Source organism: Ailuropoda melanoleuca, chromosome 2 (assembly GCF_002007445.2).
Source record: "Ailuropoda melanoleuca isolate Jingjing chromosome 2, ASM200744v2, whole genome shotgun sequence".
Lineage (NCBI taxonomy): Eukaryota > Metazoa > Chordata > Mammalia > Carnivora > Ursidae > Ailuropoda > Ailuropoda melanoleuca.
The window spans coordinates 69,818,579-69,843,712 of NC_048219.1; the positions used below are offsets into that span (position 1 = coordinate 69,818,579).

The following is a 25,134-nucleotide window of genomic DNA, read 5'->3' on the forward strand; positions in this document are numbered from 1 at the left end:
GAAGGGAGTAGAGAGAGAGAGAGCAAGGTTGGGAGGTCCTGAGCAGGACAATAAACACTGGTTTATGACATAGCGTGGGATAAGGGATGATCATATCTCACTACTGAAGCCCTAGCCACCAGGGAGATTTGGTACCTCCCCAATCCTCCTCCATCATAGCAGGATCCTCCACTCCATCTTCTTCTCCCGATTCCCCCTACCTCCTGCCTTCCCCTGCATCCATACAGCATGTAAGTGCACACATGGAAGCAGGCACACACACCTTTGGGTCAAAGCCTTGGGTCTTTCCAAAACAAACAAACGTGAGTATTTTTTTAAAAGATTTATTTATTTATTTATTTATTTATTTATTTATTTTGGGGGGAGGGGTGCAGGGCAGAGGGAGAGAAGAAAGAATCCCAAGCAGTCTCTGCACTGAGCATGGAGCCTCACATGGGGCTCAAGCCCACGACCCATGAGGTCATGACCTGAGTGGAAACCCAGAGTTGAACACTAAACCAACTGAGCTACCCAGGGGCCCCCCGCCCCCGAAATTTTTTTTATTGCTGGGATAAGCGAAGGGTCAGCATTGCATTGCCTGTATACTTCAAGCCTGGGAACAAAGAGTTTCTAGAAGCACTTCAAAAGGTTCCTAAAGCTTATACTGCCTTTGAATCTTCTGACAGTTGGGCTTCCTGTTTTTCAGCCTTCTTACAGAGTTCTTGACCTAGCCAAGTCCTGCCAAATCCAGCAACCTTTGAGTATTTTGTACATGGAAAAAGGAACGAAAAGTTTAAATAATATGTGACATGGGGAAGTACGATGGGAAACAGGTGCCCTCAGATGTGATACTAATAGTGCAGCTAAGCAATGCTTCTGGAGGCATACAGATATGTATCAAAAACTCTAAAAACATGCACACTCCCAGATGGTCCAGGTATTGAAGTTCTTGGCCTCACTATAAAGGAATCGTTACAGATGTGCCAAAGGCAAGGGCACTTACCCAAATGTTGTCCTAATAGTAAGAAATCAAACAAAATGGTAGTATGATTGATTATATAAATTATAGTTTATCTAAATGAAATATCAAATAAATCATGCTATTAGAAATACATGCCTAGGAAAGTCGGGAGGAATACACCCAGATATGCTTAGCCATTGTTAATGTGGTGGTGTGTGCTTTCCATTTCTTCTTTATGCTCTTCTGAATAAGCCAAAATTGCTAGAATGAATATGTAGGGTATTAAGAATAAGAAAGGGGGCATTTGAAATAAAGACCTGAAAATTGCCATGGTTCTCTGCCCATTGTTATATAGGAATAATTTCTTGAATATCTCATCTGGTGGGCCCACGAGCTTTCTAATATCTAGGTGGTGAGTTGTAGACTTAACTGCACTTATTAGCAATAACACACCCCAACAGCTTTCATTTATTGGCCATTAAAATGAGCAAGGCATTGTGCTATATTTATACAAGTTATCTCTTTTCTTTCTTAAAGCAAACCCCTGGGTAGATAGGACTCTCATTTTTGCAGATGGGGAAACCAATGCTCCAAGAAGTTAAGTAAATGTGAGATCTAGGAAGGATTCGAGTCCAGATGCTCTCCTGGCACACCTAGCCTCTAAGCTACATTGCTTTCCTCATGCAGTTTCCTGAGCATCATCTCTTCTCCCGATCATTTGGAGCAAGAATAAGGGGTGTGCAGGGGAAAACAGTTTCTGTAGAATCACAACCACAATGCAAAGGTCTCTGTATCACAGATTGAACTTCACTTTGTGATCATATTTGCTCTATAATGTCTGAAAAACATGATACGATTAACTTATGTGATGCTTAAGACAAGTTTGAGAACACAAAATGGGAAATAAAATCTGGGAATATTTTCCCACTGGAGAATTCCCCCCCCCACCCCGGGGGAAGGTAGCTAATGCCTCTGCTTTACCCTGAGCAATATATTAGAATATTTAGAAATTTGTAAAAATACGGACCACAAAAATGTGAGTCTGCTTAATTAAGAGAACATCTGCATGGTAGAAGTTTATTTTATTTATCTGCCAGGTGAATTCCAAGAGGCAAAAAATCACTACCAAGGTTGGCCAAAGCAGATAACGAACATTATAGGTTTTTAGTGAGGTTCTGGGTTCTACTGGCTTTATCTGACTGCATTAAGACATATACACAGGCCAATGTAAAGGAACAACATATACTGAACTAACTGCACAGAGACCTCATCGTTGGAACATTGAGCATGATTATTATAATATTTTCACAGCTTTGCAAATGTGAGAATATAATGACATTAGGGGAGGAGAACGGGGAAAAGGAAGAGGAGAAGGTGGTAGATAGGGGCTTAATTAAGTATTCCTTGCTACTAGTGTGAACAAGGACCAAACACGGACACTATGTGGAACACAGATACTAATTCACATAACAGAGTGAGCAAGTTAACAATTTACCGAAGCAGACTCCCTATAAAATTCCTCTGCTGTGATTCAGTTCTCTTATTTTTTTCCTGTATCTATGTAATCAAAATATTATCATGATGAATAATGCCTCGAGTCTTTTTTGGGAAAAAAAAAAAAAGCAGCAGCAGCTCTGAATACAAGAGATTAACTTTGTGTATCATACACATAACACTTTAGTACCCATGAGATAATTAATCCCATGCCCTAACAATAAAGATCTTTCGATACTAAGGGTTGTAACTTTTGCCAGTTCCTAATTAATCATTCTTTCAGAAGATTATTTTATAAGTTTCTTGAACAACACACAGTTTATGTAAAGTGTAAGAATTAACATACACTCTCAAGGTCAGATTCAGGGACAAAATGTACTACCTGAATCTAGTAACACATTTGCTCCTTGCTGCATAGAAGTTGCACATAAGAAACACAGGCTGCACTTTTTTGTGATCCATGCAGTAAATGTTCACAAAAACCAAGCAAACAACTAGACATCCTTCAACTACTAAAGTGAACTCTCCCAGTCACAACAGACGTATCAACGAAAATCAAAAGCACTGATGGTTGCATCAAAACCATGCCAGGCCGAGTTAGTGCTGGAAAGGACTGGTTGAAAGACCACAATGAAAGCACTGAGAGTCATGAGTTTTCCACTTGTTTTTATAAGGGATTGAGACTATTCTCCCTTCACATGGCTTTTCTCTATGCCACAGGCTTTTGCTAACGAGGCATTTCAGGCTTCAAATGAAAACAATCATCCTTTAGGGAAAAAGCTGAGAAATGCTTTTCTGGAGTTTCTGATCCCAGAGACAACTTGCTATAGGTCCTTAAGGCAAATGCCAGGAGTCAAAGAAATTGTAGAACAGTCTCAGAATGTAAACAATAAAATCGCTGACCAAGGAGTTCTATCCGTGGATGAAAATTCCTCGCAAAAAGACCTATCTAGAGAGTACCAGCTTCTTGGTTTCCGAAGTTCCTGTGAATTTTATGTCCTAGAAGCACGGTACATTTTTCGTCCTTTGTAGAGACTTCGTAGTGGATAAAAGTTCTTGATGTTGCTTAAACAAACCCAAAAAACAAAACAAAACACCAACGCTAGCAAAGAGAAGCTACTCAAATACTAAGCAGTTTTGAGGTTTGTTTTTGTTTGTTTGTTTTAGTTTCATATTTTACTCTTGTGGTTGGCATAGGGAAAACCAAACTGAGAAATCATGATGTTGGAGTATTTTAAGGGCATGCTATCGTAGATACTAACAAGCTTATTTATACAGTAAGACCTCTGCAGAAAGTGCTCAGCTCGATGCCACATTCCAGGATAGCCACCGTTGGATTCTTTTTCTAAATTGCCCATGTTTACAGGTTTCACAAATACCCCTGAAGTCTTCCCGGTGTTCTTGGCAATGATAAAATTCATGGCAATATCATCACAGTTCTGGATTTCATCTATCAAAGCATGGACAGCTGCAGGTTGCCTCTGAAACAGGTCAAGGTATTTGCTATGGAAGAATGAGGCTCCAATCAGCACCATAGAGTACTGGTCGCCGTTTCCAAACCCCGGTGTTTGCAGTTCAAAACCTCCATAACTGTAGACACCTGATGAAGTAGAGACATGCTTTCTAGGAACAAATCCTACAATTTGATCAGGAAATTGCTGGAAAGATGGAAAAAGAACAATTAAGGGTGGCATTTCTTGAGAGCAGACATGGTGAGAAAGGCAATGATTTATTACAGAGAGAATTAAACTGACTTATCAGCTTTATTTTATTCTTGGCTTCTACATCTCAATTTCATCTAACTCCAGGCAACTTCATAACTCTATGTCCTGATAGGTTCGCAGGTCAAAATTCCATCAAAACCCAAATTGCTAACAAAATTTCTAACCTTATAAATGTTCTCTGAATTCAAATGTTCTCTGATATTAATCAAATCTAGTCACCAAAGAGTTGGTTCTTCAAAGTTTGCTTCAAAAGAAGCTGACCGTGTGAATGCTATTTATTATGGGAGAAAAGAAGATATAGCATAATTATTTTGAAAATCTGTTTCAATCTTAGGAGTACATAAAATCGTGAATGTACATGTATGACTCTACTGTTTTTCCATGTTGATTTCAATGTTCTTGAAAGTCACTGTTGATTTTAAACAATGCTATATTTTTCTCCCTTTTCAGATTGGGTATTTTCCTTTTAAAAATATGAGTGAAAAATATATAATGAGATGTTGTCAGAATCTTTGAAGAAAGGATAGTAGTAAAACCATAAAAGTAAGATGAAAATAACTAAAAATGAAACAAAAATCAGCAAATAAGAGAAAACCAGTGAAGCATGGAAAAGAAGTAAGAATTTATAGAGTTAAAAGGTTTAGTTCAATCTCATAAGTAATTTGTGTTTCACTCATTTACCGAACAGACATTAAACTAGGGACACACACACACACACACATCCACACACACACACACACACACACACACATCCACACACATATACAAATCACGCTGGGTTAAATCCCATTTCAAAAAAGTCATCATCTGGGGAGGGTATGATCCAGCTATGTGAACAAGGAATTCCCATACTGTGAGATGGTTGTATGTGCAGTTGGGTAAGCGCTGAGGACAGGGTGACAGCTGTGCTGTTGGGAGGCAGAGGGGAAGGGCAGGGAGTCAAGGATAAAGCCTGGGGGGCTTCAGAGAGTGCCATTTATATCCTCTAGGAGGATGAATGAAGTTCCACAGATGGCTAGAGGAGGAAAAGTCATAGCACTAATTAGCAGTAATGGGTGAGCACAAAGGCATGCTAGATGTCCACTCCAGCCTTGTCTGCCTCTATACCCCAAATTGTTACACTATGCCAGGCACTGACGGGACTGAAGTTTAGGAGTCAGGTTACCTTGGGCAATGGATTGAAACTGTTCTTGTTTATTCTTCTAAATAAAATAATTTTATTATTTATAAAACCTAAAAATCATATTTATCCATCTTTAATTATGGTTTACTTAGATTGTTCTAATTAAACACAGTTCTCCTATTTTTCCCCCACCCACCCCTGATATTTTAGGTAAATTGATTTTTTTTTTACCTGAAATAGAAATTTCACAGCTGGAATATTACATTAGAATTGTTTGCCTAAGAAGCTTTATTTACAGGACTGGAAAAACTGCTTTGGGGAAAAAACTTGTTGATCTTGGCATAAAGTTAGAAACTGAAGTTTTGAGAGTGCTGATATCTGCAGAGTACTGTGACCACTTAACATTAATATCTAATGTTCTTATATCCCACACAGCTAATTAAGGAGGGTTACTATAGCGCAAATTAGACCATTTATTGGGTAACACAGTGTTTAATTATTTGACACAGCTTCAGAATAGTGGTGTGCAGTCCTGGTTTCTGCAACTTGAAATAGCCAGCTACTATTAATTAACACATATTCAATAGCAAAGAATTGGGTTTATAGAATAGCAAATAATTTATGCCTGCTTATTCCAGCTAGGATTTAGGGGGCAAAATAAACCAAAATAAATAAGGAAATAAAACTGCCACCACAATGATCCATGTGGAATTATTACTAATTCCTAAAAAGTTGTCCCAGCATTAGGATTAAATTTTGTGGGTGGAATTAATGCTTTCTTTCGAAGAAAGTTATATACAAGATTAATACAGAAATACACTTCTCATTTGAGACACATATCTGCGGCCTCGTAGAAAAATATCTCTAGATTTTAGCTTTTGCTATACCAGATCATCTCCTCATTGTTCTCTGGAAGGTAGTTCTGGCTCTTCTCCCCAGCATATCAAATATAAATCAAATATAGATAAAGGATACCATAACTTGCAAGTTGGCTTAAATGAACACGAGACATGTTAATTACCATGCAATAAATATATCTGTCTCTTAGATAAATACTGCCTACACTGTTTGAGATGCCTCCCATATTAAACCATGCTGCCCAACTAAACCCTAGATAAAACTTTATACTGACGAATTCATAAAGGACGGAGCAACATTACCTGCCAAACTGAGAAAGCAAAGACAAGGTCTTGGGCGCTAATTAGCGTGTCATCATCTACCATTAACACCGCTGCAATGAAAGGAAAAAAAAATTTATATCCAACAGTTTGGAAATGAAAACAAAACTAGTAATAAACAATGGTGCCTAGATAAATCATTCAAATGAATAATTTTCTGAACAAAATTAGTAAACAAGAAATGTATTCCTGGAGAGATTTGTCTGGTAGAAAGAGTGTTTATTTGAATCGTAATTGATATTTATAATTGCCTGAGGGGAAAATTATCATGCAGCTCTCATCCATTATCCTAGAAACGAATGAACCTATAAATAAATAAAACCGAGGGTCTTTTAAGCAAATGCTCATGAAACTGCTCTGAATGGGAGGAAAAGGGAGGCGGCAAAAATATATATTAAGCGTAAGCTGAGTGGCATTTCACTACTTTCTGTGATACCATAATATGTACTTACAGTGGATCTTCTTTCACATTAACCTCTTTGTCGCCATTGCAAGATGTATGTGATTTCTTTCCCACAAAACTGCTTCTTGACATCTTGAAAATTGCCCCTTAAGTTTTTCAAAGTGCTTTCTTTTGATTCCCTCTCTCTGCTTTCTCCACATTAGTCGGACAAGCGGAAAGCCAGAGAGCCACACACCCGGTCCCCAGTGCTGGTGAGCGACAGCCCCAGCAACACTCACCATTGGTTTCCAGTTCAGGAAAGACCTGGAGTCGATTTCTCATCCTGTTTGTTGTCTGTAGTTTGAAGATCACAGGGACAGGGTGAGGCCCTAGAGAGTTCCATAACTCGTCTGGTCCCTTCTCCCCAATGTTGTTCCATACCACAATCACTTTATGCAGATACGGCACGGCTTGATAATGATTTAAGAGTCTCAGTAAGAGATCTGTTCTGTTGTACGTCTGCATTATTAGAGTAAAGGAATCCAGGGCGGACTTGCCCTGGGATTTTATTTCCCTACGCAAAGTGAGCATCTTGTCTTCCTTGATATTTGGAAGTAAAGTGGTCAAAGCCCCGGCTACAAGCAGCAGCACAAGGATGACCACCAAAGAGAAACGAAGCACTCGGATGCCCATCACTCGTCCGGGAAGTTTGCAGATGTGGCAACACCTGGAATAGAAATGGCAACAAAATACAGTGTTAGCATTCTTACTAGTTAACACGTTTTTAGTTTTGCTTTTTTAAGGACGGAGGTAAATCTTAATTTGAGTTGATTTATATTCAATTCTCCCTGCCTCTTTGATAGGGTGATTTGGCCTAAGGTAAAAATGAAAAGTGCAGTGAATAGACCTCCCCTTCTGGGCCTGCTTGCTTCTGCAGCTGTGGACAGAAGCTCATCTACACGCAAGCTAGAAGAATTAAGCAGTGTATTTTAAAATCTGCCCTCCTTTTAATATGAATTATTTGGAACGGAGACTATTTTTTCAAATGGGATTACATTTCTCTTAGTAGTGTACTAATTCATTAAACAGCTTTACTGAGATAGCATTGACATAAAAGTTGTATATTTTTAATGTGTACAACCGGATGTTCTGATACATGTATACAGCAGGCGTTTGAACAGCACGGGTTTGAATTGCATGGGCCCACTTAGTATGTGGATTTTTTTCAATAAATAGAGCCCAGGACTGTTAATGGATTTTGTTTTCCTTATGATTTTCTTAACAACATTTCCAATTTTCTGACTTACTTTATTGTAAGAATATGGTATATGTGTTAATTGACTACATTATAGGTAAGGCTTCCCTGGTCAACAGTAGGACATTAGTTGTTAAGTTTTGGGGGAGTCAAAAGTTATGCGTGGATTTTCAACTGTGCGGGGCATTGGCCTCACATTGTTCAAAGGTCAGTTATAATCCAGTATACAAAATTTAAACGTACTTTTTGGTAGCAAACTTTTTTCCAAATGAAATCCTACGCAGAATCCTAATATAAGAAACAGATAATAATGGTAGCAGCAACAGCAACAAACAATTATAGTGGGTTTACTACTTATCAGGCCCTGCACTGCATGCTTAGCATGTCATGGTATGTACCTATGCACTCAATAAAAGAAATAAATAGTTATGAGCGCTTATTGTACCAGGCACTGTTCTAGGGTCTGTGGACACAGCAACGAATAAGATAAAGTCTCTGCAGTTAGACTCAGAGGACAAAGTAAGAGCGAGGCAGACTTAAAGTAAACTCAAAGATAAGTTAGCATAGTGGTAACGAAGAGAATACATCAGACTGACATAAGCAAGGGCCAGATTACCAGGGATCTTGTCAGCCAAATAAGGAGTATTGATTTTTCATTAGCTGCACATAACACTCAGTGCACCATACAATACGTGCCCTCCTTACTACCCATCACCAGCCTATCCCATTCCCCTACCCCCTCCCCTCTGAAGCCCTCAGTTTGTTTCTCAGAGTCCATAGTCTCTCATGCTTCATTCCCCCTTCTGATTACCCCCCCTTTCTTTATCCCTTTCTTCTCCTACTGATCTTCCTAGTTCTTATGTTCCATAGATGAGAGAAACCAATCATCGAACTTTACATCAAAAACCAGGGATGTACTGTATGGTGACTAACATAATATAATAAAAAATATTCTTATAAAATATATATTAAATTTCATCCATAAAAAGAGAAAAAAGAAAAAGAAAAAAAAAAAGAGTATTGATTTTATTCTAATTGAGTCGGGAAGCCATTAGAGGGGTTTGACCAGGGCAGGGACAGGATCTAGTTTACCTTTTACTATAGTTTGGATACTTACAGAGGTTAAATATCTTTCTCAAGATTATGAAGCAACTAAGCAATGGATCTGGAATCTATAGCCAGGAAAATCTGCTGCCAGAGCCAAGCAGTTCATCATTACAGGCTAGGGATTTACACTCAGGGTGCACTGGGGTAGGGCTCTGGAGCCTCCAAGTCACCCTCTCTCACAGTACCAGAGATCAGAAGGTACTGTAATCAGCCACGTACTCTCCTATTCCTCACCATAACTAAAGGATCCACCTGCCACGGCTACAGAATAGTAGGTAAACAAGCACCCGATGAATGTGGTCTGGACATTCATTGGTCATACATTCCTGGCTGATCAGACCCCTCAGTCACGGATGTAAGAAACGACGGAATCGCACAGGCAGTTTTCCAGAGACCCAGAGCTCCGATTTCCTAGCCGCCGATACAGTTCACCATCACCCCCGCTGCCTCCTTTGGGAGCTCTGTTGACTTTCAATTGTTGCCTTTTTTTTTTTTTTTAATTCTCCTGCTAGTTCTGCTTCTGATTCCAGGCTTTACTTACTCCTCCACAAGCCTGCACAAGCTTTCTAGGTAAGTCCTTATTTTGTATTTTGGCAGCTGAGCCCTCATGCACATCTTAGCATATATATCCTGTATCTATTCAACTGCTTTGTTCAGGTATGAAAGCCAGAAGTGAGGAAGAAGAATATTCAAAGACGCTTACCTATAAAAAGACTGAAAACAAAAATCAACCAGAAGTTTCTAAACATTTAGAAAACACCTTAAGAAAAAAATAGATCTTAGAAGTGGAAAGAATGAGATATTATTCTTGATGACTTGAATGGATCCATCATCTACCCTCTTATTATATTTTCATACAGTTTCTCTTCTTAGGGACACCTGGATGGCTCAGTCGGTTAAGTATCTGCCTTCAGCTCAGGTCATGATCCCAGAGTCCTAGGATCGAGTCCTGCATTGGGCTCCCTGCTCTGCTTCTCCCTCCCTCTGCCTCTTCCCCTTCTTGTTCTCTCAAATAAATAAATTTTAAAAATCTTTAAAAAAATTTCTCTTCTTAGGCAATACAATAAAAAAATTCTCTCATCTATTCCACAATACAGACAGATGTGATAAAGCTGGGGGAGACTTCATACTGCTCCCTCCCAGCTGTGGTATGCCGACTGCGCTGAGCCACCGTCGCTGTCCTGTGTACCACTGCCTCTGTACAGTTTAGTTTTGGTTGCTGCCGTCTCCTTAGAAAAGTGCACTGTGTGGATACCTAAGCTTGACTCCACACCCTGTGGTTTAACTGGGCACGTGCAGCCAGACCACGTTCCACAGGCGATCCCAACACTGTAGTCTAAATCTTCCCATCTCACAGATTAGATTCCCAGTGAAATCTCGCTTTAATCTCCAAATGATGTTCAGTCAACCTTTTATTTTTCATGGAGGAGATTTAGCAGTGGTGAATTCAAATGACAATCCCATTCCCGTGATCTTGTTTCATGTGGTAAAGCATGTTTTGCAATTGTAGAAATGGTTTCTCCATATTTGGTTCAGCAAGGACATGGGAAGACCATATAGACCATGCCTTTAATATCTCCCTTTGAGGGGGGCGCCTGGGTGGCACAGCGGTTAAGCGTCTGCCTTCGGCTCAGGGCATGATCCCGGCGTTATGGGATCGAGCCCCACATCAGGCTCTTCCGCTATGAGCCTGCTTCTTCCTCTCCCACTCCCCCTGCTTGTGTTCCCTCTCTCACTGGCTGTCTCTATCTCTGTCAAATAAATAAATAAAATCTTTAAAAAAAAAAATCTCCCTTTGAAGTATATGAGGATGGGGAATGGAGAGTTCTAACGGGGCTAGGGCATCCGCTCCATGATTGGAGAGTGCACTGAGGCATGTGCAAGCAAAGAAGAGCTTATTCATAAGATCAAGGGGATGGTCATTGTCATTCAGCAACTCTCACTTTTCAATAGTCCAGATTTGGAAAGCAATGTTACCTTGTAGTAACCTTTTCAGAGAGTTTTCAAAGAATATTCTCTCCTGGACTTTCTCTGCAGCATGTTCTGTTAAGAAAAGCAATTTTGTGTCTCTCCTTTTATCACAGCCTCACTCAAGATATGAATAAAATGAATTATTTTTGAAGTAACCTCAGCTTACTATGATTATTTTTCAAGGACAGTAATTTAAGGCTTGAGAATACAATGTTTTCATTGCGTGTACCCTCTTACTAAAACAACACATACTGTTAATGTAGTCAACCAAGGAAAAACCATTATGAATTAATAATCTTGGTTCAAAGGCCTTGAAAATCCTTCTAACACACTGAATCAAAAGCAGGTTTCATAAAACACACTTTCAGTTCTGCATAAAAATGGCTAGCTAGGAGCACTCAGAGCAAAGAATCATCTGACAATTGCATTAAAATATACCCTGATTAAAATCTTTGTGTTCATTTTCCACAACTGAGTAGGAACAGCATACTGCAAAACTTACATAGGGGTGTTTCTAGTTTCTAAAGCAGACATGGGTAACTATCTGGCAATTTTAGTGTAGAAAAAGTAATGAAATTAATTACTATAGCCTACTAGAAATATAATTATATGTAATTATATTTTTATATATTTAATATATATTTATTTAATATATATTTTATATATTAATTTATTTAATATATGTATATATTTAATAATATATTATATATTACAATTATATTTATTTTAATATATTTATAATATATTATATAAACATGTATTTATATTATATAATTATATTTATATGTAACTACATAATTATATACCCTACTATAAATATACATTGTCAAAGACACTCATGAGTATTTCACTTTTACCCATACTTTTAAGTAGGATTCATCCCCATGCCCATCATAGAAATTTCCTCTTTCAGGGGCGCCTGGGTGGCACAGCGGTTAAGCGTCTGCCTTCGGCTCAGGGCGTGATCCTGGCGTTGTGGGATCGAGCCCCACATCAGGCTCTTCTGCTATGAGCCTGCTTCTTCCTCTCCCACTCCCCCTGCTTGTGTTCCCTCTCTCGCTGGCTGTCTCTATCTCTGTCAAATAAATAAATAAAATCTTTAAAAAAAAAAAAAAAAAAAGAAATTTCCTCTTTCAGATAACTTCTAATCCCCTATTTTACCTGTTTCAAAAATGTGTTGGGAGATATGAATAATTTATCTTTAGAAACGCAGTATAAATTTTTCATGTGGTATTTATTAAATAATGCAACCCAATACAATTATGTAAAATTTTTAGTCTGTATGGAAAAGCAAGAAGAGCAAGAACTTCAGAGACTGCAGGGCAAGTGGCACGTCTGTACTTTGAGAACAGGTGAAGTTTGGAACTCCACTGTAGGCCTGCTAGAAACAGTTTCAGATCAGCTTGGAGAATAATGATGACTTCACTGGCTGTCTGGATTTCAGTTTCTAGCTTTCGTCTATTCTTTCTCTAGAGAAAGAACTTATCACCTAATTCACAGCTTTGAGCTTGAACTGGAGATATGAGGAAGGGCACACCTAGGACAGTCTACATATTACATGGAAAGAACCAAGAAGTAAAGGGAGGCACCTTCCAGTTCTCTTGCCCTCAATTCCGACACCTTCTTCGTATATTTTTTAAATTTCTTTTTAATGTCTGTATATATTTACTGACACCCTGTCTCATTCTAAAAAGGATCTGACAGCTCTTAGACCATTCCTTCTCTGCCTTTCTCCAATCCATGACTACCATAGATTAAATGTGACTTTAATAAACAGGGTAAATGTCAGCAAACAAAAGGTCTTCCTTTCTCTTCTCCTGATCATCTGAAAAATCAAAGACCCCCAAATTATTTTTGCACATACGTTAACTTACTAGTTCTTCATAGGTAGGGAGCATATCCTTTTAGTTATTTTCATATGGTTATTCTAGCATCTACTACACCAGGGGTTTTCAACAGGGAACGACTCTGTTCTCCATATGACATGTGGTAAAGACTGGAGACATTTTTGATTGTCAGGACTGGGGAAGAGATGCTATCGAGTGGGCAGATGTCAGAGTTGCTGCTAAAATCCTGTAATGGACAGGACACCCCCCCAAAGGGAAGAATTATCCAGCTTAACATGCCAATAATGCTGAGGTTGAGAAACCCTGCTCTACATAGACTGTACCTAACAAGACGTACCTGAACATGATCAGGGGACGGACTGTTAGCCAGGTGGCCTCTGAAAACCCCACTGCCTGGGTTATACTCAAACAGTAAGGGATAAAGCCGTAGCTCCAAAACTGCCCCAATATTTAAACGCTTTACTATACACACATAAGCTGAAAGAGCTCAGAGCTCTAAGTCACTTCCTTATTTCATAGAGAACTCAAGGTCTAGGCATAAGGGACTTGCCTAGGCTCATGCATGTGGCACACTTAGTGGCAGAGCCAGCAAAAGAATCAAGATCTGCTGATGGCATAGTCCAGGACTCTTTCCACTGTGTCATGTTAAATTCTGCAAGGATGTATCAAAGTATCAGTACATAAGACTGTCACTATCTGTACAATAATATAAGTATTCATGCTTGGTATGCTGGGGTATATTTTTACAACTTTATTAAGAATTTTCATATACCCTAAATTTCACCCACTTAAAGTACAATTGACTCTTCAACAACACAGGCATTAGGGGCACCAACCACTCCACCCTGCACAGTCAAAACCCCACGTATAGCTTTTAACTCCCCCAAAACATAACTACTAGCAGCCCACTGTAGACCAGAAGCCTTAAAGTAACATAACCAGTGGATTAACACATATTTTGTATGTTACACATATTATATACTCCGTTCTTAAAATAAAGTAAGAAAGAGAAAAGGAATGTTACTAAGAAAGTCATAAGGAAAAGAACATCCACTTATAGCACTGTACCATATGTATTGAAAAATATCTGCATGTAAGTGGATCCGCGCAGTTCAAACCCATGTTGTTTGAGGGTCAACAAAACACTTCATTGGCTTTCGATATATTCACAGAATTGTGCAACCATCACCACAATCTAATTTTAAAACATTTTCAACACCCCAAAAAGAAACCCCAGACCCATTCATTAGCAGTCATTCCCCCCATTCTCATCTCCCCCAATCTTGTCCCCCACCCCCTCACCAGGCAATCACTAATCTACTTTGTCTCCATAGATTTGCCTATTCTGGACATTGCATATAAATGGAATCCTACAGTATGTGGTTGTTGTGTCCGGCTTTTTTCCCTTAGCAGAATGTCTTCAAGGTTCATCCATATCATAGTATATACATTAGTACCTCACTCATTTTTTTTTTATTGCCACATACCATTCCATTCCCACATAGATACAACACATTTTGTTTATCTGTTCATCAGTTGCTGGAAATTTGGGTTGCTTCCACATTTTGCTATTATGAATAATGCTTCTATGAACATTCACAGACAGGTTTTTATGTGACCATATGTTTTCATTTCTCTTAGGTATATACTTAGGAGTGGAACTGTGGGGCCGCTATGTCAGAAATTTTTTAATATCTGAGAATTGAATAGCTTTTGGAAGAGCATTATTTGAAACGTTAAAAAAATTTTCTTAAATGTGGGTATAAGAGTAAGAAAGTAAATAATGCATATCTATAAGCCAACAGTTGGAAATTCTCCAATGGGTGCCTCTAAACGGACCAGGCAATTTGAATTTTCAAAGACCCACTATTCAGTATTTACTTATATCATCTATCCAAATTCCCTAGAAGGAATGCCGTTGAATGAATAATTCTTTTCTCAGGGCTAGTTCCTTCAGACTGAAAAAGCAACAATTATCCAGACTGAAGCTGAAAACAAATATGCCAGAACACAGAATGAACAAAGATTAGTTATGTCCTCTGACTCATAAAGTAGAAAAGCAGGGAGCAGCCTGATGTCGTACATTGAGAAGCTGTCATTTTTATTTTGATGCCACAGATGGCAGAGAACGGTAACTATTCTGCCATTTCACCACTAGATTTGTCTCATATTGTACAGATTGTTTTCTCCTCTGGTTGATCCTACAAAATATGTACTTGCCTAAAAACTGATGATTATAGAATATAGATGCTCAGAAAGGGGCCCTCAGCTGCCAAGACGTAAAATCATCTCCACAGTGGAACGCAGAGGCCAATTCAGAACCTGGGCTTTCCTTCCGTGAACACACGCACGAGTTGGGAGAGACAGCTATGCACCTGCTGAGCAGTTTCTGACCAGGTTTATGGCACACAGATGACACTCACTGCTCGGCTGCGGCAAAGGGACACTTGGTGCCAAGTGCCAGAAGGACTTTTCTTTTATGGTACTGACAGCCAGTGTGCGAGCCAGGACTCCATGTGTTGATACATGCTATTTCTCCTCCTACAAAGCCCCTTCCTGTCCCCACCTGACAAACTCCTACTCCTGGGCCCCTCCCAAGTCTCTTTCAAACATCCCCTCCCCTGCGAACACTCCTCATACTCTCCATCCTCAGTGCTCCTGGGAACTCAGAAAATAGCATCACTAGGCTTTGTTTCTAGGTGTTAGAACCATTGACTATGCTCCTTTTTGAATCTGATTGTATCTGGAAGGCAGTTTCCATTAGTCTTTATCATCTAGAACAGTACCGAGCTCATTTTTTGAGTAAGTGCTCCTAATTCTTTGTGGTTAAATGGAGTGAGGGAATCTCTTTTTAAATTGTCTTCAGTTCGGGGTCCCCAGGTGGCTCAGTTGGTTAAGCAACTGCCTTCAGCTCAGGTCATGATTCTGGAGTCCCAGGATTGAGTCCCACATCAGGCTACTCAGCAGGGAGTCTGCTTCTCCCTCTGATCCTCTCCCCTCTCATGCTCTCTCTCTCTCTCTCTCTCTCAAATAAAATCTTTAAAAATAAATAAATTAAATAAATAAAAAATAAATTGTCTTCAACTCCACAATGGGTAAGAAATGCTTGAAACTAACAGAACAAACTTAAATGCAAACGAAGGCCCAGTTAAGACTACAGAGCACCCAAGAAACCAAGCCCTATGTAAAAGAGCTGAGTTATCCCCATTTGGTGACTAGCACAGCCAATCAGAAACGTGGCACAAGCCACTTTTCTACTTTCAGTTCTGTGGCCAAGCTACTTGACAAATAAAAGACACCCAGAACTTTTTTTTTTTTTTTTTTGCCTCTTTTCAAAGATATTCTGCATTAAAATACCTTTGATACCTTTGCACATCCTTGTTTCTATGGAAGTTCTTGGAGAATGAGCTGATTTGCCTTGGGGGGAAATCATCACTTCTTAGGTAATATTGTCCTTGTGAATTTCCCCAAACTTTTAGGAGCTAACAAAAATTAGAAGCTAGATGACTTAATCTGGCAGGCAGCATACAAGATTTAAACCAACAGAAAATAAAATCTTACCTAGTTGAGAAACGAAATTTTAGTTTGGGTCCAGGAACTGACCTGAAAAACCCCTTTGACTTCAGGATGACCGGCAGAAAAAGAAAACTAAGTGAGAACACTGCTGCCAAGTGTCATTCACCATTGCCCATAGTAAGCCTCTTGCATTAAAATTTCAAGCTGCATACACTAGAATTTACTTCACGGCAAAACACAGAATGCCAGAAATAGCACATGAAAGGTCACTTTTCTTTACAAGTCTTTTCCAGGTGCTATCCAGTATTCTGGGAAGAGTTTTGCCTTTAGTATTTTCCACATATTCAAGAAATTCATTCTTTTCACTGTTATTTTAGAAGTGCCATACCACTTTTCTCATCCTTTACCAACTGCTATCTTCTGCTCCCTAAATGATTTTCCCTCACTCTTCCTCCTGAGGAACCCATCTGTTCTTACAAGGCTCTTCCTAACTCCCATTACTTTCTTCACAGGTCTAAATACATCAAAATAAGCTAAATGATTTTGTGTTACCAATAAATATGCTTTATTATTCGTATTTAGGAATAGGAAATTTTTTTGGAACAGGAAAAACAGGAGTAGGAATAGACTTATAGTAAAAATAAATGATAAAAGTGTCCATAATGTGGGATTCATCTTGTGGTCCTGCTGTACTTAGGATCGAGTGTACAGTGTTCCGAATGGATCATTTGGATGACCACAATCTGGATCAACTAGGTAGTGGACTGACGATTAGGATGAATACAATTAGTCTTTTCTATTCACGGTATAACTGGCTACATATATAAGATCACTGAGAACCTGTCCTTTAGAAGGCTTAGTTCTGGCCCTCACTGCATTTTGAAACTGTCATTCTGAAACAGTATTGCTAAAGCAGATTGATAAATAGCTACATTCACTGCAATATCACATTTGAATAGATAGATGCTGTGACAGGTCATTTCTCACTGTGGGCTGTAAGGAAAGAATTTCCGTACTGGGCACATTAAAGATCAACTCCTCCTGTTGGCAGCCAAGCAGAGAGAGCCATTCTTTATAGGTAAGTCAGGTTTGAATGAACACCAAGGGCAGCATTTAAAGGAGGGATAACAGACAGTAAGTACCTGTGTTTCCACTTCCCTCCTCAGTCCCACCCCTTTATCCATAGCAAAAGCTGCCCAATAGTCCTGGCATTTTTTTTTTTCCCTCCTAAGCCTGTACAAAGCATCAGATTCCTTTTCTATGCTTCCTCAGACAGCTACTATCAATTAACTGGATTTGTTTCATTATCACTGATTTAAGAGGAAATAACATATAAGTATTATGTGGAACTTTTTTTTAAAGTACCTCCTCCTTTAATCCAGCCACTTGTTACTGAGGCAGACAGCGAGGTCCTCTCTACTCTCAAAGCGCCCAGGTTATGCTAGATAAAACTGTGCTAGATGAAAGTTCACTTTAGCCTTGCATCTTTCTCCTGGAATTGCCAATAGCTATGATGAAGATAATGATGATGATGATGTTTGGAGATGACCAATTCCATGGACATGTATTAGGGCAGGAGTAGGAATGGTCTTATTTCTAAGAGGAACATCCATGACTTATAAGGATCCAAGGAGTCAATGCATCCTAAGAAGAAAGCCTAGAAATAGAAAAGCATTTTTAGCTCAGTACAGTGCCATGCAAAATTAGTTCCAGAAATGGGTCAAAAAGAAACCAAGTACATCTGCAAATATATTACTTTTACCATTCTAGCATAATAGAGCTTTTCATTTGAACTTCTGTTTCAGTCACAGGAAAACGGAGAGAAGGCAAGATTGTTAGGCAACGGATCTCTGGAATATTCTATGGAAACTTCTCTCTTTTAGAAAACAGTGGTGTTCAGCAATAAACTTACATTCCAAAACTGCTAAGAGAAACAGATCTCATACATATGAATTATAATTTATAAATAGTTTCGGATATCAAACCTAACATCAAAGCAATCCTGGCTCATACAAGCTTTCTAACTTTATTAGATGAAGGTCCGAATCCCCATGGTAAATATCCATCAGTCAACAAATATTTACAGTACTTACCCCGTCAGAACCTGTAAAGCACTGTCAGGCACTAGGGATGATAATGCAAAGAGCACCCAGTTCCTGCCCTCACAGAGCTCAGCAATAGTAATGAAAACTGTCAGACCTCTACCACTTGTGTGTTATATAATATCTTAAATCAGTAAGGTTTCAAATCTTTAGAGACAAGGAAATTAAAATATATCCACCCCATTTTAGAGATGGTATAGTGGAGACTCAGAACATGAAATGATTTTTCCTGAGCCACAGAAAGAGTGATAGGTCATACCATGCTCCACACTTCCGCCATTTTGTATTTTCAGTGTCTTGCATAGTCTCTTATCTTCAGCTTTGTTCTAGTCTACAAGAACATTTCAACTTTATGGATATTGGCTTTATTCCGTTAAGCTGAACTATTTTGATGGGTAAAGACTAAAGGAGGTCCTACGGTATTTTCTAACAGATCCTGGCTCAAGTAGCAACTTTTATTTCCAAGGAAACAAGAGTATCTCTAGAGGAAATAATTCTTCTCAGATAAAAATATTGGTACTACACTCATGTTCACAGCAGCATTGTTCACAAGAGTCAAAAGGTAGAAGCAATCCAATATCCATTAACAGAAGAATGGCTAAACAAAATGTGGTATACACATATAATGAAATATTATTTAGCCTTTAAAAGGAAGGAAATTCTATCACATGCTACATCATGGATGAACCTTGAGGATATTATGCTAAGTGAAATAAACCAGTCATAAAAAGACAAATACTTATATGAGGTATCTAGAGTAGTCAAATTCATAGAGATAAAAAGTAGAATGGTGGTTGCCAGGGGCTGGGGATTAGGATGAAATGGGGAGTTGGTTAATGCGTACAGCGTTTCAGTTCTGCAAAATGAAAAAGTTCTGGAGAATGGTTGATCAACAATGTAAATATTCTTCATACTACAGAACTATACACTTAAAAATGGTTAAGATAGCAAATATCATGTTATGTGTATTTTACCACAATTGTTGAAAAACAAACCAAAAAAACCATACTGGTACTTACCTCATTACGGTAGTTTGAACTTTTAAAATTTCCTTTACGGCTTCTGTAATTGATAGGAACAGGATCTCTTGGTGCTATTAGGGGAAATCAAAGATTTTTCTGTGACATTTTTGTCAATCAACAGGAAATTTTTAAAAATGCTTTTAATGTCATGGCCTATAGACTTCAAATTATTTATAAAAATTAAAAAGAGCTATTCTGTGTTCTAAAAATTTAATTTAGGCAGTGAGATAGATAACGTCTTCCTGTGAGGTTGGAGCTAACCCTGCTATATTTTTGTTTTCACCTTTGGGAAGTATGCAGAAGCAGAATGAACTCCTATCATCCTGCATATCTACTGTGGTTACACATTAGAAACCTAGATGCCATATATATGTACCATGGAGCAAAACCTTGGAATGCATTAGCAATTTACACTTACACTCGATTTCTAGATTTTTAAAAACCTGTAGTTTTATCCTAAAAACCTGTCGTTTTATCCACCATTAGAGCTTCTTTATTCAGTCGAGGCTCACGGGGCATTCAATTTGAAGCATCTAAAAAAGCATGGGGTCTAAAATAGGGCTGCAGCTAAATGCCAGGGTTGATTACTGAGGAATGACAGATGGCATCCTTCCTATACCTTACTGACTACTGCCTGAAAGGAGCTGGAACCCTGAATGGAGATAAGCGTCTGCCCCTTCATTCTCTCTGCGTTCATTTCTCATAGTCCTCAATCACATGTCTGAGAAGCTGGAGTTTTTTTTCCCTCGTACAGTCTGCCTAGTTAATCTAATGCAATTAATTAGTAGAAGATGATCTAAACAAATACTTCGAAGTTCAGGGCAGAAATCCATTTATTAATTCAAAAATGTTCATTACTCTATTTTATAACCTTAAAAACCCCATTTAATCTTTTAAGACATGAAGGAATTAAGAATTATGATTGGAATCTTTCAAAATCCTGCATCTCTAATGACCACCTGAATTGAGCTGAAGAATCATTTTTGATTTTCCAAAATGATGTTCTTTCATGAAACAAGTTATTGAAGGGGCACCAGGATGGCTGGGACAAAAGGCTTGGTATATATCTAAAGACTCACTAGTGACAGTTGTCTCCCTTTGATACACCAAGGGCATACCCTGTGCTCATCTTGAACATTGCACAATTCTAAAATCTTAGACTGATTTGCCTGTCACCCTCTCTCCTCACATCAGCTTCTTCTTCCCATAAAATCCTTCCATGGAAAGAACTTTGACTTAACTGGCTTTATAATTATTTTCCTCCTCCCACCCTGTGCCCAGCACAGAGCCTCGCAGATAGTAGACACTCATTAAATGACCGCTGAATGAAAGAAACTAACATTAACTTTGATATGACAATATATATTGGTCAACATATATGGAAGAAATTTTATTTCATAATGACAAAAGAAGTGAGACACCAACATTTTCCACTCATGGAACTTTTCCTCATTTAACTAGTGTCCAATTTCTATTTCCAATAAAATGCCTTTAGTATTGAAGTTAGTAATTACGTTGTCTAAGGCTGAAAAATGTTAAGTGGCATTGCCACTTTTTGAAAGGAGAAGGCCCTCACAGGAATATCTGTATCTTTGAGACTGGGGAGTGGGGCAATTTGGGAGTCCCAGGAAACCAATATAACCGAAATTAAACTTCAGTTTCTCCAACTTTTTCAAAAGTATTTGAAAGGAGTAATGGGGTAATGCAGATTTCTCCATAAACCAGCTGAGAAACTTCTCGTTCACAGCAGTATAGGATAAGATGCAGAATTCATTTTCAAAGGTGGAATGCAAAAATACAGGCTCAAATTGCAGCTGACCTTGATGAATTAAGAGAATAATGGAAATCGGTTACTGGAATTTGGTTATTTCTATATACCCCGCCCCGCCCCCAGTTACATCCTATTGAAACAAAGCAGTTTTGGAGAAAACCCCAATTACCATGGAAATATTTATCTTTAACCTAGTCTGCACTCACTTAATATTTCCCCAGCAGTGCAGCAGAATAAAATTCAAAGTCTATGGCTCATATAAAAGCTTCCTAAAAAATATAAATAAATTCTACTAATTGAAAATATTTCTATGTTTACGTTAAAATAACGAAACATAAGCCAAGAAAGGCAAAGATAAAATACTCTTTACAGAACTTAATTTCTGGAATCTAGCTGTTTTACACAGCAGTTTTAATTAACATGAACGCTGAAAAAAATAACATTTTCAAAAATAAAGACAACGAATCACTACCCCATTCAAGCACAAAGTTGCAAGAACGAGAGCAAAACATGCATACATCCTCAGTGCAAAATTTGTTTAACACGAGAGCATTTGCTATTTCCTTACCTCGAGTGCAGAAGATTGCAGTGGGGCCAGCCGATTTATTTGCTTGCAGCCTGGTTCTCACAAAACGGAAGGGGCGTCTCGCTTGCTCATTTTTTTGTTTTTTGTTTTTGTTTTTTTCTAAACCCAGCAGCGTGCATCCACCCTGCCTCATTCGCTGAATGATAACCTGGAAAACACACCGCCCGCAAAGTGAGAGCCTGAAGCAGGGGACAGTCCCCGGTGGCCGCCCCTCCCTCCCGGTGACGCTCCACTTCCTGTTAGACTAAAAGGCTGTTCCCAAGAAGCTCGGTTTTGTAGTTTCCAGCCCACTTCCAAAAGCCAGTCCTCCTTTTCCCCGGTTTCTTCCCCAAGGTAACAACTTTTAATCATTCACGTGACGGACCACCTGACCTTATCCAAACGATTTTCCGGAAAGGCTCCCGTAGGAACGTTCCAACGACTGTGGGTGCCCAGGACAAGCCCGAGAGCTCGCGTCTCTGCGCCCCACCGACGGGTCAGGTCCTCCAGCACCTCCCTCAAAGGCGCAGGGAGGTTCTGACAAGAATTACAGCCGCAGCTGCGGCCCCCGGGATGACCTGGAAGTGAAGGGGACCTGCACGAACTCGAGAGTTTTGGGGGGTTCGCGGGTTGAGATTGTCCGGGAAGCAATGCCTTACTCAAACCTCAGTTCCAACACGGTCTCGTAGAGGTTTCCTTTTAAAGGGCTTCTTCTGGATTCATTTAACATTCTTTCGAAAGCCATGTATTAATTGCCTCACACTTGGCAGTACGGAAGGTCCGGCGCGGTTTTCGGGGACTGGATTACTAGGATTTGGGTGCCCACCGAGTTCACCCAGCAAAAGCATCCCTTGCGCTTCCTGCGGACTGGCGGCTACAGAATACGTTGCCGCCTGGGTTCTAAAGCATTGCCATCTCAAGCACAGGGATTTAATGCTAGTAGGGGGAAATGGCGAAAGGGCAGGCGCTGGACGCCCGCGCATCCGGGAACATCAGTGGTAGGCGGTCGGGGTGGGCGACAGCGGGCCCTCAACCTCCCAGTCATCCCAGTCTGTGGGCCGCCACCTCAGGATTTTCTTCGTGCCTCCACCCAGGCCAGCGCATTAACTACCTAGCAGTTGCCACCTTTTTCTGCCCCCTACACGCCCCCGCAGCTCCCGCCTCGCCCCCGCCGTAAGCCCCGCCTCCTGCCGTGCAGGCCCCACCCCCGGCCCCGCCTCCCCCATTCGCGTCCCAGGACGCGTTGCGCGGCCCGGGCCGGAAGTCGGCGAGTTCCCGGGTGTGTGTCTGTGTCTGTGTGTGTCTCGAAGAGGCGCGCGGCCCGGGACAAACGCTGGGGAATCCCATCTGAGGCGTCACCACTGTCACTACCATCACCCACGGAGCCACTTCTAGAGGGGAGTAGACCCGGCCCTTCGCCGGGCAGAGAAGATGTTGCCCCTGTCCATCAAGGACGATGAATACAAACCACCCAAGTTCAATCTGTTCGGCAAGATTTCGGGCTGGTTTAGGTGCGGGGTGCTATTTTTGCGGGTAGGGGGTATCCGGCCGAAGGGGAAAAGGCCCAGGCCTAAGGATGGCCTGAGGTCCAGGGAGGGAGTGTCAGGGACACCTTCCTTCGCTGTGAGGAAAGGAGCGTTTGGACTGGGAGGGACTTGAAAGGGGACCCAGCCTCCGGGTCCTGGCACCCCTCTGACTCTCCCGCCTCTTCTTCACTTTTATCACTCCCAGGTCTATCCTGTCGGACAAGACGTCCCGGAACCTGTTTTTCTTCCTGTGCCTGAACCTGTCTTTCGCTTTTGTTGAACTACTCTACGGCATCTGGAGCAACTGGTAACCAAAGGGAAAAAGCAGGGCGGAAGCAGGGGGTGGGGGAGACGAAGCACTGTTTGCTTAGTGCCACGTAGCTCCTCACCAGGAGCTACCAGGTCTTCCCTTTGCCATTCAGCTCTGCTGCTGAGTTGCTGTCTCAATTCCACACCAATCTGGCAAGGCTACGTTGAAGATCCGGGGCCCATCGTGTGCAACAGCATTACGATTTGGGTCCCGCCCTTCCACCCCTGCCGTCAAACAAGAGTGACAAGTCTCCTTCATTTTGGCTGATAGTCATCCCTGACTACAAACCTTAGCTTTGCTCACTTTCTTGGAATTGGGGGAAACCTGTGTTTCCTGCCCCTTTGGGGTGGGAGTGTTCCTTGCTTCTCTTGTGGAGGAGTGGCATTTGGATTTCACCCTTAAGATTCCAAGAGGGAATATCTGAGATGTTCACCTTAATTTTTTAGGTGTTGGAATGGGAAAGAGCTTTATAAAGGGAATATCAGGAGAAATATGTGTCATTCTCTTCTCTAATTTTATGTTGCAACTGTCTCATGATTTTCCTCTGGTCTTGACTGCAATAGAAAATCCCATAATAGGTTTTTACAAACTTCCATCTCTTGAGTTGATGGATTTCTGTGCCGTCTTTGGGTTTGTTTGTTTGTTTTTGAAACTGCTTTGGGAAGAGGTAAATTCAGGACTCTGGAAATGAAGTGCTATTATCTGGGTATTTGCTGTTGTATAACTTAGGGTCTTGTAAAATTGTTCCGCTAACAATAAGATCATTACACTTCTAAGTGTGCTGAATTAAATCTCACACTCGTCTGAGAATCTGATAAAAACCAACACTTAAAATTTTATATAAAACTTCAGGGAGATACTGTGTTCCTTGAAATACATCTTGAACCCCAGCTTAAGAACCTATGCCATTTATGCTTTATTTTCTATTAATTAGAGTTAGCCTCTTTCCTTTATGTCCATTTTCAGGGAGAATTGTTGTCCTTGATCTTTATTGAGATTGAACAATGATGTTAAATAAGAGCACCATTTTTTGTGACATTTACATTTTTATATGAAAAAGTGGACTTCTTTTCAGTTCAGCTGTCAACTCAGTTTTATAAAAAATACTCAGCACATTATGAAGATTATTGATTTAGTCACCCCTTTAAAAGGCATATTGAAACATAAAATCTTAGTATATATAACAACCATTTGAATCCTTTGGGAAGCAGATATATGTATCTCATAATAGGACTGTCCTTTAATGTATTGTGTATATTAAATAAAGCACTATGTTCTATTGTAATAATCATGCTTTATTA

General features: G+C 39.9%; 2 protein-coding genes across 7 annotated transcripts in view; one reads left to right on the forward strand and one right to left on the reverse strand.

The window, feature by feature from the left end:
- Positions 1–440: 440 nt before the first annotated feature.
- EXTL2 (exostosin like glycosyltransferase 2) lies at positions 441–23,133 on the reverse strand. 3 transcript variants are annotated; one of them, XM_034653981.1, is made up of 6 exons: positions 22,657–23,133; positions 22,001–22,166; positions 19,659–19,732; positions 7,141–7,568; positions 6,442–6,512; positions 441–4,092 (listed from the first exon to the last, which is right to left on the reverse strand). In XM_034653981.1, the coding sequence occupies exons 3-6, from the start codon at positions 19,661–19,663 to the stop codon at positions 3,604–3,606; spliced, it is 993 nt and encodes a 330-aa protein (XP_034509872.1). In that variant the 5' UTR covers positions 19,664–19,732; positions 22,001–22,166; positions 22,657–23,133; the 3' UTR covers positions 441–3,603. The 3 variants fall into 3 exon arrangements, with proteins under 3 accessions (XP_034509872.1, XP_011234294.1, XP_002928200.1); XM_011235992.3 differs by lacking the exon at positions 22,657–23,133 and adding an exon at positions 22,391–22,568; XM_002928154.4 differs by lacking the exon at positions 22,657–23,133 and having other exon boundaries at positions 22,001–22,295.
- A 106-nt stretch (positions 23,134–23,239) lies between these two features.
- Positions 23,240–25,134, forward strand: part of SLC30A7 (solute carrier family 30 member 7) — a 263,475-nt gene continuing 261,580 nt past the window's right edge. For all 4 annotated transcript variants that reach the window (XR_004623326.1, XR_004623325.1, XM_002928155.4 and 1 more), the window contains exons 1-2: positions 23,240–23,508; positions 23,729–23,830. Coding sequence is in view for 2 of the 4 variants with exons in the window: in XM_002928155.4 (XP_002928201.1) it covers positions 23,429–23,508; positions 23,729–23,830 (182 nt within the window). In the remaining 2 variants the exon portion in view is untranslated. The remainder of the gene's footprint in view (positions 23,509–23,728; positions 23,831–25,134) is intronic.

What these genes read in the sequence shown, in the direction of transcription:
- EXTL2 (XM_034653981.1), bottom strand. An exon ending in TCCTGAACTGGAAACCAATG is followed by an intron (nt 6,513 to 7,140) that starts GTGAGTGTTGCT and finishes CTTTCATTGCAG; the next exon opens with CGGTGTTAATGGTAGATGAT. An exon ending in TTGCTTTCTCAGTTTGGCAG is followed by an intron (nt 4,093 to 6,441) that starts GTAATGTTGCTC and finishes CCATCTTTCCAG; the next exon opens with CAATTTCCTGATCAAATTGT.